Here is a 14,393-nt window from a genome sequence, read left to right as displayed (position 1 = left end):
TGGCCGCACCACAGACTCTGAACGCGCTATGGTAGTTGGAACTAGAGGACTGGCACTTTCCATTTAGGAATTCGTTAGAGAATTCAGTATATCGATATGACAGTGCCAAGGAGTGCCGAGATACCAGATTTCAGGGATTCCTCTCACCACGGACAACGCAATGGCTCACGGCCTTCACTTAACGACCGAGAGGAGCGGAATTTGCGTAGAGTTGTGAGTGCTAACAGACGAGCAGCACTGCGTGAAATAACCGCAGAAATCAAAATGGTTCAAATTGCTCAAAGCACTATGGGACTTAACATCTGAGGCCATCAGTCCCGTAGAACTTGGAACCACTTAAACCTAAGGACATCACACACATCCTTGCCCGAGGCAGGATTCGAACCTGCGAGCGTAGCAGCAGCGCGAGGTTCCAGTTTGAAGCGCCTAGAACCGCAGAAATCAATGTGGGACGTACGACGAACGCATCTGCTAAGACAGTGTGATCAAATTTGGCGTTGTTGGGCTATGGCAGCAGAAGACGGACGTGAGTGCCTTTGTTAACAGCACGACATCGCCTTGAGCGCTGTCCTGGGCTCTTTACCATACCGGTTGGACCCTGGACGACTGGAAAACCGTGGCCTGTTCTGATTGCTGATTTCAGCTGGTAAGAGGTGATGGCAGGGTTCTAGTGTCGGGCAGACTCCGCGAAGCCGTGGACTCAAGCTGTCAACAAGAGACTGTGCGAGCTGGTGGGCGGTGTTTACATGGAATGGACTGGGTCCTCTGGTTCAACTGAACCGATCATTGACTGGAAATGCTTATGTTCGGCTACTTGATTACAATTTGCAGCCATTAATGAAATTCATGTTCCCAAACTCCATGGAAGTTTTATGAATGACAATGCGCTTTGTCACCGGACCATAGTTGTTCGCGATTTCGCGAAATTTGTGCGGAAGAGGTGGTTCATTGACGCCCTTTAAGGCTCTCTTTTGAGGCCTATACGTGTCGATCTTGAGAGGCTGTGTGTCTGAAATGTATTCCTCTGGCACCCATACGAAAACCGATTTTAAAGCTGGGCTTCGCGGTTCTGACTTCGATCACATAGATGTCGAAAGAAGGGGTGAAATGTGAGTAAGAGAGGGTGTGCCGACCTTCCCATAGTATGACACGTCCACGGTGGCTTTGGGCTGAATTGATGAGGAACATTGTGACAATGTGACATCATTAACCCACCTTATAGATCACGTGAACTTCTGAGCTGCGGCCAATTTTTTGCATGTGTCGACACCTTGCTGATAGAAGCGCCGCGGAGCCTGAAGGTGACGTCACAATGCGCCGTGCTTGTCTTCCATTACACTAGAAGGCTTTGGCACTTTCGAGGTAAATTTCAAACTTATGCATCATAATGGGAGACAGCTACGGGATTTCGAAAAGATCACCCTCTAACTGTGTTGCGCAGTGTTGTAGTTTCGAGGACGTTCTGAAGCAGACTGCAGCAACCGTTACTAGCAGTGCTTTGTAGGTTCTGCCCCGTATGTCTGGCCAGAGTCTACAGGTATACAAATACAACGAGAATGTCGTTACTATAAACACTGAGAACAGTTCCAGAGGTGCTGCGTGGGGCCACATGGACACGTCGGAAGTGGTAGTTCCCCACGGCTATGGCAAGACATGGCGGCAATTGTAAACCCTGGTGACTGAATGACCTCGCAGGTAGAGGGACCCATGCATCGGACAACCGCGATCAGCATACGTTCGAATACCCTGGTCGGACATCACAAGTCTTTCTAGTTGTAATTGTTCTTCATTTACGTGACTAATACGGCACTCCAACCCTAGTTCTCGATACCAGTAATATCGTACTACTTTTCTGCGAAGTAACAGACATATTTTTGTAACAATATTCACATTTGGTTTTATTAATGTATAGGTACTCCGATGTATCGATATGTTAGAGTGATATGGTGCTTGTATCTATTCATTTCTGTGAGACTGTCATAATCTTTGACTTACTTGTAACCGTTTTGGCGCGAATGCGCACAGAGCAGTCTTTGTTTCACTCTGCAGAAGTGAAGTTGTTATTTCGCTTTGTAAAAGAACAGTCAGGTCTTGTGTTTGGTTAAAGTGGAAATTAAATATATGAAGATTGATACAAAACTGTTTTCTTGATGATGTGACAATTAAGAAGTATATGTGAATTTACAAGAAGTTTAATAAAAATGTGGATCGTGAACACCAGGTCAAAAATTATTTCTACCATACCGTTATTCTGATCTGGGATTGTTTGATCATTAAGAATTTCCTGAAAAATGCGTTTGTTAGGTCTTCAAATATTGCTAAAATACAGATCTGGACCTTCTAGCAGTCAAAGTGGAATCACCCTAGAATCAACAGATGAGCCATAATAACTTCGACGAAATCTACGCGGGAATCGATGCAAGATAAGTGCCAAAATTATTGATTTTTTTACAAAAAAAAAAATTGTGTGAAATCTTATGGGACTTAACTGCTAAGGTCATCAGTCTCTAAGCTTACACACGATTTAACCAAAATTATCCTAAGGACAAACATACACACCCATGCCCGAGGGAGGACTCGAACCTCCGCCGGGACCAGCCGCACAGCCCATGACTGCAGCGCTCAAGACCGATCGGCCAATCCCGCGCGGCTTTTTTTTTCCAGTGACTTCATTATTTCCATTCTGACGATACCATCCACAGTCAATAACTTAGTTGTTGCCCGATAAAGCGAACATATGCCGCGTGAGCAACATTATTAATCTGATTTCTAACCTACTTTGCAAGTGGTGGTGTTGTTAAACAGTCCTCCACCCATATGTCAGCATTAGGCCTCACGTTATCTCAGTCAGATGTCACGTCCAACGGTTTTTTGTGTTCTACGCAGCGTCTGCAATTTAACTGTTCCTCATTTGCTGTCCTGACAGAAACTCTCTCTGCAGTGCAGCAGCTATTTGTAATTGAACTGTTTACCATTACTGTGCTGACAAACTCTCTCCACACTGCAGCAGCTATATGTAGTTTAGTTGCTCACGAGGATAAATTTGATTTTACAGCTGTTTCTGGTATTCAACGTTGCATAAATTCGCACAGGTGATGGGAGTAACGTGACTGATTTGCGTGTTGCAGCGCACCCGAAGGTGAGGCTTTTCATCACGCAAGGCGGCCTGCAGAGCTTCAACGAGGCGTCCTACCACGGCGTCCCCCTGATAGGGATCCCGTTCCACGGCGACCAGCACCACAACGTGGCCAAGATGGTGGCCGCCGGCATCGGCTACGAGCTGCAGTTTCGTCACGTCACCAAAGACACTGCGTTAAAAGCCATCAAGACAGTGCTCGAGGATAAAAGGTAAGGAAAACCCTTTCCGTTTTTCTTTTGTTTTGCTTTGGACGGAAAGCTGTCTCTGGGTCAGTGCACTTGTTCGAGTCTCACTTATCAAGTTTCGAAGTTTTCAGTAAAACTAGTTGTATTGAAATTCTATAGATACTAACAAGGGAACCTCCCCATCGCACCCCCCTCAGATTTAGTTATAAGTTGGCACAGTGGATAGGCCTTGAAAAACTGAACACAGATCAATAAAAAAAACAGCAAGAAGTTGTGTGGAACTATGAAAAAATAAGGAAAATATACAAACTGAGTAGTCCATGTGCAAGATAGGCAACATCAAGGACAGTGTGAGCCGAGGAGTGCCGTGGTCCCGTGGTTAGCGTGAGCAGCTGCGGAATGAGAGGTCTTTGGTTCATGTCTTCCCTCGAGTGAAAATTTTACTTTATTTATTTTCGCAAAGTTATGATCTGTCCGTTCGTTCATTGACGTCTCTGTTCACTGTAATAAGTTTAGTGTCTGTGCTTTGCGACCGCACGGCAAAAGCGTGCGACCGTGCGATTAGTAGACGCTTTTGCGGTGCGGTCGCAAAGCACAGACACTAAACTTATTACAGTGAACAGAGACGTCAATGAACGAACGGACAGATTATAACTTTGCGAAAATAAATAAAGTAAAATTTTCACTCAAGGGAAGACATGAACCACAGCCCTCTCATTCCGCAGCTGCTCACGCTAACCACGGGACCACGGCACTCCTCGGCTCACACTGTCCTTGATGTTGCCTATCTTGCACATGGACTACTCAGTTTGTATATTTTGCTTATTTTTTCATAGTTCCACACAACTTCTTGCTGTTTTCTCGATTGATCTGTGTTCAGTTTTTCAAGGCCTATCCACTGTACCAACTTATAACTAAATCCGAGGGAGGTGCGATGGGGAGGTTCCCTTGTAAGTGGTGAGTGTACAGGAATTCTTTTTGTCGTAAGGAGCCAGATGTCAGAGAGACCGAGACAGAAAAACAAACGTCGGTCACGTATACCCTGATCCGATACACTAGTGGCCATTAAAATTGCTACACCACGAAGATGACGGGCTACAGAAGCGAAATTTAACCGACAGGAAGAAGATGCTGTGATATGCAAATGATATGTTTCTCAGAGGTTGGCGCCGGTGGCCAAACCTACAACGTGCTGACATGAGGAAGGTTTCCAACCGATTTCTCATACACAAATAGCAGTTGGGGCGGCGTTGCCTGGTGAAACGTTGTTGTGATGCCTCGTGTAAGGAGGTGAAATGCGTACCATGACGTTTCCGACTTTGATAAAGGTCGGTTTGTAGCCTATCGCGATTGCAGTTTATCGTATCGCGACATTGCTGCTCGCGTTGGTTGAGATCCAACGACTGTTAGCAGAATATGGAATCAGTGGGTTCAGAAGGGGAAATACGGAACGCTGTGCTGGATCCCAACGGCCTCGTATCACTAGCAGTCTAGATGACAGGCATCTTATCCGCATGGCTGTAACGGATCGTGCAGCCACGTCTCGATCCCTGAGTCAACGGATGGGGACGTTTGCAAGACAACAACCATCTGCGCGAACAGTTCGACGAAGTTTGCAGCAGCATGGACTATCAGTCCTGAGACCATGGTTGCGGTTACCCTGGACGCTGCATCACAGACAGGAGCGCCTGCGATGGTGTACTCAACGACGAACCTGGATCCACGAATGGCAAAATGTCTTTTTTCGGATCAATCCAGGTTCTGTTTAGAGCATCATGATGGTCGCATCCATGTTTGGCGACATCGCGGTGAACGCACATTGCAAGCGTGAATTCGTCATCGCCATACTGGCGTATCACCCGGCGTGATGGTATAGGGTGTCATTGGTTACACGTCTCGGTCACCTATTGTTCGCATTTACGGCAGTTTGAACAGTGGATGTTACGTTTCAGATGTGTTGCGACCCGTGGCTCTACCCTTCATTAGATCCCCGCTAAACCCTACATTTCAGCAGGATAATGCACGACCGCATGTTGCAGGTCCTGTACGGGCCTTTCTCGATACAGAAAACATTCGACTGCTGCCCTGGCCAGCACATTCTCCAGATCTCTCACCAATTGAAAACATCTGGTCAATGGTGACCGAGCAAATGTTTCGTCACAATACGCCAGTCACTACTGTTCATGAACTGTGGTATCGTGTTGAAGCTGCATGGGCAGCTTTACCTGTACATGCCATACAAGCTCTGTTTGACTCAATGCCCAGGCGTATCAAGGCCGTTATTACGGCCAGAGGTGGTTGTTCTGGGCACTGATTTCTCAGGACCTATGCACCCAAACTGCGTGAAAATGTAATCAGATGTCAGTTCTAGTATAATATATTTGTCCAATGAATACCCGTTTTTCATCTGCATTTCTTCTTGGTGTAGTAATTGCAATGGTCAGTACTGTAGAACATGAACAGAGAAGATAGCTTTGTGGCCTTTCCCACCATTGGCACTAAGGCAGAAATTGAGATGATGTCCTTGGAACATAATGTAGTGGACATATATACAAGCCACGTTCCTAGCGTTTCCCAAGAATTTTTGGGAAATGTCTCTACCACGATACAAATCAAAGGAGAATGCTCACACTACTGTAAAACTATGTACTGTCGCGTGTTACTACTTGTTGTGGCCTATTAGTCAATGACTGGTTTTCAGCCTTTGACCGTAACGATTTTTGTAAATCGATAAACTCGCAGGCAGTCGACGGCCTGTTTACTGAGGATGTGTTTTTACGTTTGTAGCAATCGACTGTCATCCGTGTACCTAAAATCAATGTAACCACGGTTATTATTAAAAAAAGTTGAAATCTATGACCATGCTAATCAGTGTGAGCATCTTGAGGATGGGGATGATGGTTAAAGATATTTGTCGGCTTGAATGGTGAACAGAAATTTACCTTGACAATGAAGATTTATTTCCGGGACGAACTTCAGGACGATCCAAGTACGAAAAGGCTACAGAAATAAGCATACCGTGTCCTCTATTATTATTATTGATTACTTTCGCTGACTAATATACACCATGAATTAAATACTGTAATAAATTAATATCGAAAATTCTTCCAAGCAACCGGGGCAAGTTTCTCCTCACGCTCCAGCAACTCGTACTCTGCACAGCTCCCACTGTCATTTTAATCCAAAGGCTTGAGCGTAGCGAAAATGAGATTCCCTGTAAATTACACAATGGATTTCTGTCCGTGTTTTCATAACGAAGAGTGAGAAATAGACAAATGAGATATCAAATTGACCAATGTGAGGTCTAATTATCCAAAAAGGGATTTACTTGCTCGAACGTAATCATTGTGATTAAGAAAAACTTAATTAATGATTTCAGAAAAAAATCGTCCGAATTTTCGTATTCAAATGAGAAGTGGGAGATAGACAAACGGGGTATCGAATTGGCCAATATGAGGTCCGGTTTTGCAAAAAACATATGAGGATAATAAGTTGGTCAGGTGTGATATTTAACTGTCAAAAGGGTTCCTTCAAATTAAGTACTAAATTTTGGCCATTTAAAGAACAGGAGACACGAGGAAAGCAAGCGAGATGTTAAAAATTTCATATCTTCAAGGTCTAGCGGTGTCGCGCACAAAAACATGGATGGGTGTGATGTTTAACTCTCAAAGAGACTTCCTTAAAATAGAGAACTAAATTCAAGGCGTTTCGAGAAAAGAAGACGCTAGGAAAGCAAATGAGGTGTCAAAAAGACCATACTTACTGAAAAAATTTTAAACCAACAAAATAAAAACAAAAAACGATCAAATGTTTTGTGGAAACCTTTGTCTAAAAATAACAAATAAAGTAGATTTGAAAGACATTCGACGTGCTCCCCTAAAGATTTTAGAAACAAACTGCAGCAAATGAGGTGCCAATTCAGAATTTAAAGCTCGATGTTTAACTTGGAATTTTAAAGAGTATTAGAGAATATTTGTCTGGTGGATTATGTTGAGCGTGCAGGCTGCGGTTGTGTGGCCTTGACATATTTTTTCGTGTATGCTCGTATGTGTGAAAGAAATGTCAACAATTTTTCAGCCTCAAAACTTTAAAAAAAAAAAAAAAAAAAAAACATGTTCAAATGTGTGTGAAATCTTATGGGACTTGCTCGAGGGAGGACTTGAACCTCCGCCGGGACCAGCCGCACAGTCCATGACTGCAGCGCCATAGACCGCTCGGCTAATCCCGCGCGGCAAAAATTTTTCAATGGAGAAACTTTTAAATATCAGGAAATGGAATAATACATTCTCAAACGTTACCTCATTTGGTGTGCATAATTTCGAACATAATTTAAAGGTCCTCGTAATCTGTTTTATTTCATAGTTTTAGACAAATAATTCCACAAAGTATTTGACAGTTTCTTTAACTATTTTTTTAGCTTAAAAAAAAACAGTATTTGCACCGGTTAGCTATTCTGGGTTCACTGGCCCATTGACATCCGGCAACGTTATCTCTGAGCAACTTTAAGAAACGTATAGCTATAATTAAATAGACAAAATAAAGACGAAAATTAAATAAATGCTACCATGAGCATGGTATGCTCACACGTTTCACAACAAACAACAGACACAACAGACAACAGACAAAAACGCTGGAACTCATGCACAGTTTCCAGGTAGATGACGTGCAAAAATATTTTTAACAGTGGACTCTTATGGGATCCAGTTGAACGCATCTGGCAATTGCATTTGTCACATAAGTTGAACTGGATCCCATAAGACTCCATTGTTAAAAACATTTTTCTACGTCATCTACCTCTAAACTGTGCAGGAGCTCTATCGTTTTTGTCTTGCTGAACACAATTCCAATGTTCGTCGAAACAGAAAATTTCAAATTTTTATGCATTCAATGTGAGCACCATGTGTTACAAGACAATATCAAAACGGTGGCTCGTTTCCTGCCACACACGAAGCAGCAGGTCTCTCGTTATCGAATTCGCAGCCTCAAGACTTTCAAGAGTGTCGGAAAAAGGGGGGATAAAAACGCGGGCTTTTATGTAACCCCAAAATTATGTCACAAGGTGTGAGGTCTGGAGACCTGGGAGGCCAACGGCGATGAAGTTCATCTTCTGCTCCTCTCTTTCGATCCAGCGTCTAGGTCAACGGGAAATATCTCATACGTTTCGATGAGTGAGCTTACGGATTTAAAAGTATGTGACGTAAATGACCGTATCTTTTGATTGCATTGACTTAGAAGCTTAAAGTTTTTACTCCGCCTAGGGACCATAGAGACCTCAATAATGCAAATGAAGTCCCATACTCCTCGACAGAGCTTAGGGGACGATGCGGGAGACCCGCACCGCCGTACTAGGCAAGGTCCTAGTGGGGGTGGTTTGCCGTTGCCTTACTCCGACCGTAATGGGGATGAATGATGATGATGAAGACGACACACCCAGTCATCTCGGGGCAGGTGAAAATCCCTAACCGCGCCAGGAATCGAACCCGGGAAGCGAGAACGCCACCGCGAGGGCACGAGCTGCGGACATAGACCTCAATATGTGACATAAATTTCAGCATGATAAGTCTACCCGTTCCCAAGAAAAGCGGTTCTTAACAGGCGGGCCGACTGACTAACAGACTGACAATAAAACGATTTTTCCATATTTACGGATCGAGGCTGGGAACCCTAAGAAGAGATACGTTCGCAGTTTTCGGTAAACTGACCATGGTATCGCGAATTACCGGGTGGTTTTAATTAAGCTTTCCCTAGTTAACGCATTATAACATGGAAATTAATTACCGTACTAGTACCAAACTTGGTAGCATTAATGTCCAGAGTATGCAGTGCATAATTTTCATGCATCACAGCGTCACCGTCCAGTTCCAGTCTCACACACGTGACCAGTCATAGCGCACTTGTTGACGTGTCAACATGAGGTTGGACAAAAGGAGCAGTGATGCTGCAGCTGCACTTCGAGAATATCGCCAGCTGAAAAGATTACGAAAGGGTCCTCTTTCTGCAGCTGCTGTGCGGAGCATGGTGAAGAAGTTCGAACCAACTGGAGAACTGGGCGTAGATCCGGGAAGAGGCCGAGCACCGGTTGCATCATAGGTGGCCGACGAAATCGCTGTTGCTATGGCAGACAACACTGTGAGTAATTTGCGATTGTCAGGCAGTGCGTGTACTGTGTCACAACAGTTGAACATCCCGTCGTCCACTGTATGGAAGGTGCTTCGAACCATTGTCACATGGTATCCGTACAAGATCCCTATCGTACAGCAGCTTGCTCCACAGGACGGAGAACGACCTGTTGACTTTGCTCTCCACTTTCTTGCAAGGATTAAGATCGACGAGGGCTGGCCCTGGACCATCCTATGGACAGACGAAACTCATTTTTCTCGTTGGGTGAGGTGAACACCCAGAATTACCGAATGTGGGGATCTTAGTCTCCAGTCACTGTGCATGAAGTTCCTCTGTCACCGTACGGTGTGGCTTCAGGGCTGCGTTCATCATTATCCCATTCTTTTTTGACCAGATTGGCGCTCAAGGACCAAAGACGTGCTGGCCATCGTCACTGCGATATTCTTCGACTGCATGTCATACCCGCCCTACAGGACAGAGACGCGTTGAACGCAACAGTTTTCATCCAAGATGGAGCCCCACCGCGCATCGCTCGTGAAGTTTGGAAACGATCAAATTATCAGCCGATCATTTCCAAATGCTTGGCCGGCACCATCACCTGATCTCACTCCCTGCGATTTCTGGTTGTGAAGCTACCTGAAGGACAGTGTTTTCCAGGCGAACATTCACACGTGTGCTAATATGGAGCACAGCATATCAAGAGAGGTAGCCAGCATATCAAGAGAGGTAGCCAGCATACCTACAGACATGCTTCATTTTGCTATGCAGAATGCAATCCTGCGTTTTCAGACTCTCTTGGACACTGGCGAGCGCCACATTGAGCCCCTTTTGTAGCAGCAAATAAACCGGTATGTAATGGTATGATGTATTGTAGGACCACATTAAAAGTGTTTCACTCGAATTGGTTTTGCATTATTTGTCTTCCTCGTGTCGTTCATCTTCACCTACATACATACTCCGCAATCCACCATACGGTGCGTGGCGGAGGGTACCTCGTACCAGAACTAGCTTCTTCTCTCCCTGTTGCACTCTCAAACAGAACGAGGGAAAAATGACTGCCTATATGCCTCTGTACGAGCCCTAATCTCTCTTCTCTTATCTTCGTGGTCTTTCAGCGAAATATAAGTTGGCGGCAGTAAAATTGTACTGCAGTCAGCCTCAAATGCTGGGTCTCTAAATTTCCTCAGCAGCTATTCATGAAAATAACGCCTCCTTTCCTCCAGAGACTCCCACCCGAGTTCCTGAAGCATTTCCGTAACACTCGCGTGATGATCAAACCTACCAGTAACAAATCTAGCAGCCCGCCTCTGAATTGGAATGTCCTCCCTCAATCCGACCTGATAGGGATCCCAAACGCTCGAGCAGTACTCAAGAATAGGTCGTATTAGTGTTTTATAAGCGGTCGCCTTTACAGATGAACCACATCTTCCCAAAATTCTACCAATGAACCGAAGACGACTATCCGCCTTCCCCACAACTGTCATTACATGCTTGTCCCACTTCATATCGCTCTGCAGTGTTACGCCCAAATATTTAATAGACGTGACTGTATCAACTGCTACACTACTAATGGAGTATTCAAACATTACGGGATTCTTTTTCCTATTCATCTGCATTAATTTACATTTATCTATGTTTAGAGTTAGCTCCCATTCTTTACACCAATCACAAATCCTGTCCAAGTCATCTTGTATCCTCCCACAGTCACTCAACGACGACACCTTCCCGTACACCACAGCATCATCAGCAAACAGCCGCACATTGCTATCCACCCTATCCAAAAGATCATTTATGTAGATAGAAAACAACAGCGGACCTACCACACTTCCCTGGGGCACTCCAGATGATACCCTCCGATGAACACTCACCATCGAGGACAACGTACTGGGTTCTATTACTTAAGAAGTCTTCGAGGCACTCACATATTTGGGAACCAATCCAATATGCTCGTACCTTAGTTAGGAGTCTCCAGAGGGGCACCGAGTCAAACGCTTTCCGGAAGTCAAGGAATATGGCATCCGTCTGATACCCTTCATCCATGGTTCGCAAGATGTCATGTGAAAAAAGGGCGAGTTGCGTTTCGCAGGAGCGATGCTTTCTAAAGCCGTGCTGATGCATGGACAGCAACTTCTCCGTCTCAAAGAAATTCATTATATTCGAACTGAGAATATGTTCGAGAACCCTGCAACAAACCGATGTTAAGGATATTGGTCTGTAGTTTTGAGGATCCGTCCTTCTACCCTTCTTATATACAGGTGTCACCTGCGCTTTTTTCCAGTCGCTCGAGACTTTACGTTGGGCAAGAGATTCGCGATAAATGCAAGCTAAGTAAGGAGCCAATGCAGTAGGGTACTGAGACTTTAATGCTACCAAGTTTGGTCCGGGTATGGTAATTAGTTTCCGTGTTAGAATGTGTTAAACAGGGAAATTTTAATTATAACCATCTACATCTACATCTACATCCATTCTCCGCAAGCCACCTGACAGTGTGTGGCGGAGGGTACCTTGAGTACCTCTATCGGTTCTCCCTTCTATTCCAGTCTCGTATTGTTCGTGGACAGAAAGATTGTCGGTATGCCTCTGTGTGGGCTCTAATCTCTCTGATTTTATCCTCATGGTCTCTTCGCGAAATATACGTAGGAGGGAGCAATATACTGCTTGACTCCTCGGTGAAGGTATGTTCTCGAAACTTCAACAAAAGCGCGTACCGAGCTACTGAGCGTCTCTCCTGCAGAGTCTTGCACTGGAATTTGTCTGTCATCTCCATAACGCTTTCGCGATTACTAAATGATCCTGTAACGAAGCGCGCTGCTCTCCGTTGGATCTTCTCTATCTCTTCTATCAACCCTATCTGGTACGGATCCCACACTGCTGAGCAGTATTCAAGCAGTGGGCGAACAAGCGTACTGTAACCTACTTCCTTCCTTTTCGGATTGCATTTCCTTAGGATTATTCCAATGAATCTCAGTCTGGCATCTGCTTTACCGACGATCAACTTTATATGATCATTCCATTTTAAATCACTCCTAATGCCTACTCCCAGATAATTTATGGAATTAACTGCTTCCAGTTGCTGACCTGCTGTATTGTAGCTAAATGATAAAGTATCTTTCTTTCTATGTATTCGCAGCACATTACACTTGTCTACATTGAGATTCAATTGCCATTCCCTGCACCATGCGTCAATTCGCTGCAGATCCTCCTGCATTTCAGTGCAATTTTCTATTGTTACAACCCCTCGATGTACCACAGCATCATCCGCAAAAAGCCTCAGTGAACTTCCGATGTCATCCACAAGGTCATTTATGTATATTGTGAATAGCAACGGTCCTACGACATTCCCCTGCGGCACACCTGAAATCACTCTTACTTCGGAAGACTTATCTCCATTGACATGCTGCGTTCTGAATTGGTCTGATAGTCCATATGCTCTTACTTTGTTCATTAAACGACTGTGGGGAACTGTATCGAATGCCTTGCGGAAGTCATCTACCTGGGAACCCGTGTCTATGGCCCTCTGAGTCTCGTGGACGAATAGCGCGAGCTGGGTTTCACACGATCGTCTTTTTGGAAACCCATGGTGATTCCTACAGAGTAGATTTCTAGTCTCCGGTATATTTGACATAGAAATGCCATATTTTTGGTTTGTTTTAACTGCCACGACTTACGTTAGCTGTTTGAGCGCATGGTAATAATTTTGTTCCATCTTAGCTCTCCAAAGCGACCTGTATGCTCTTTTAAAGGGGCGACCAATACTTTGTCCATTTCGCTTGTATCACGGTGTTCGCTTGAGAGTGCTTACAGCCGGCTGCCTGTTGGTGCCCGCAGCTACCGGGAGAACATGAAGAAGCTGTCGGCGGTGTACCGCGAGCACCAGGCGGAGTCTCTGCCGCGGGCCGTCTGGTGGATCGAGTACCTGTTGCGGCACAACGGGGCGCCGCACCTGCAGAGCGCAGCCTCACAGCTCAGCTGGTACCAGCTGCTCCTGCTGGACGTGCTCGCCTTCCTGCTGGCCGTGACGGCGGCCGCCGCGTACGCCGTCTACGCTCTGGCCAGATACGCCATTTCGTTCGTCACCAAAACACCAAAAGTGAAGAAGCACTAAGTTTCTTAACGAACTTCATCTAATCATTCGGAGCAGTTTCCAAAGTGGATCAAGATGTCGACTCAGTCTACATCTCCATGTAGTGTATTTCTCGTGTACATGCTGCGTTTTAAGTGTGTTATAGCACAAGGTCTAAACCCCAGAGCTCTCATTTATCGCGTCACTGTGATAATATGAAAACCTGTGTCAGTAGTTCACGCTGAAGTAAATAAATCTAGTCATAGAATAGTATCAAACACAGAGTAGCTTTATGCGCAAATAAATTTTTTCCTTATGCACCGAAGCGATCAGCGATTCATCACTTAATTAAACCTACCTCAAACTCAAACAGTACCATCTATTGTTATTTTTCTCAGAATATTTTTTGGAATGTGACAATTTACTTTACAGATCCCTTCTATGTAGAATTTTCATTCAGCGGCGTGGCTTTTCAATGTGTACGGAAAATGAAATGATGTACAGATAATATTCAATGGGATCGAAAAGCCGGCCGGAGCGGCCGAGCGGTTCTAGGCGCTACAGTCTGGAACCGCGCGCCATTTGAACCACTAATTCCCTGTTGTCCTCTGGAATCATTACTTGTTCATGAGAGCTCTTGGAAATTCTCACTGTCTAAGCGGTCTAAGGCGCCGCAGTCGTGGACTGTGCGGCTGGTCCCGGCGGAGGTTCGAGTCCTCCCTCGGGCATGGGTGTGTGTGTGTGTGTTTGTCCTTAGGATAATTTAGGTTGTGTGTAAGCTTAGGGACTGATGACCTTAGCAGTTAAGTCCCAGAAGATTTCACACACATTTGAACATTTTACTAATGCAGTTTATTCTAATGGGCAAGCTACTGTGCTACATAGT

General features: G+C 44.9%; 1 protein-coding gene across 1 annotated transcript in view; it reads left to right on the top strand.

Annotated features, from left to right (window-relative positions):
• LOC124789611 (UDP-glucosyltransferase 2-like) overlaps positions 1–13,819 on the top strand; it is a 93,197-nt gene extending 79,378 nt beyond the window's left edge. The window contains exons 6-7 of the mRNA XM_047257026.1: positions 3,129–3,348; positions 13,273–13,819. Coding sequence (XP_047112982.1) covers positions 3,129–3,348; positions 13,273–13,549 — 497 coding nt within the window. The 3' untranslated portion in view covers positions 13,550–13,819. The remainder of the gene's footprint in view (positions 1–3,128; positions 3,349–13,272) is intronic.
• Positions 13,820–14,393: the final 574 nt, after the last annotated feature.

This window comes from Schistocerca piceifrons, chromosome 3, assembly GCF_021461385.2.
Source record: "Schistocerca piceifrons isolate TAMUIC-IGC-003096 chromosome 3, iqSchPice1.1, whole genome shotgun sequence".
NCBI classification, from domain to species: domain Eukaryota; kingdom Metazoa; phylum Arthropoda; class Insecta; order Orthoptera; family Acrididae; genus Schistocerca; species Schistocerca piceifrons.
Note: the sequence above shows the minus strand (reverse complement) of the source record. Positions and strands in the feature narration are given on the sequence as shown.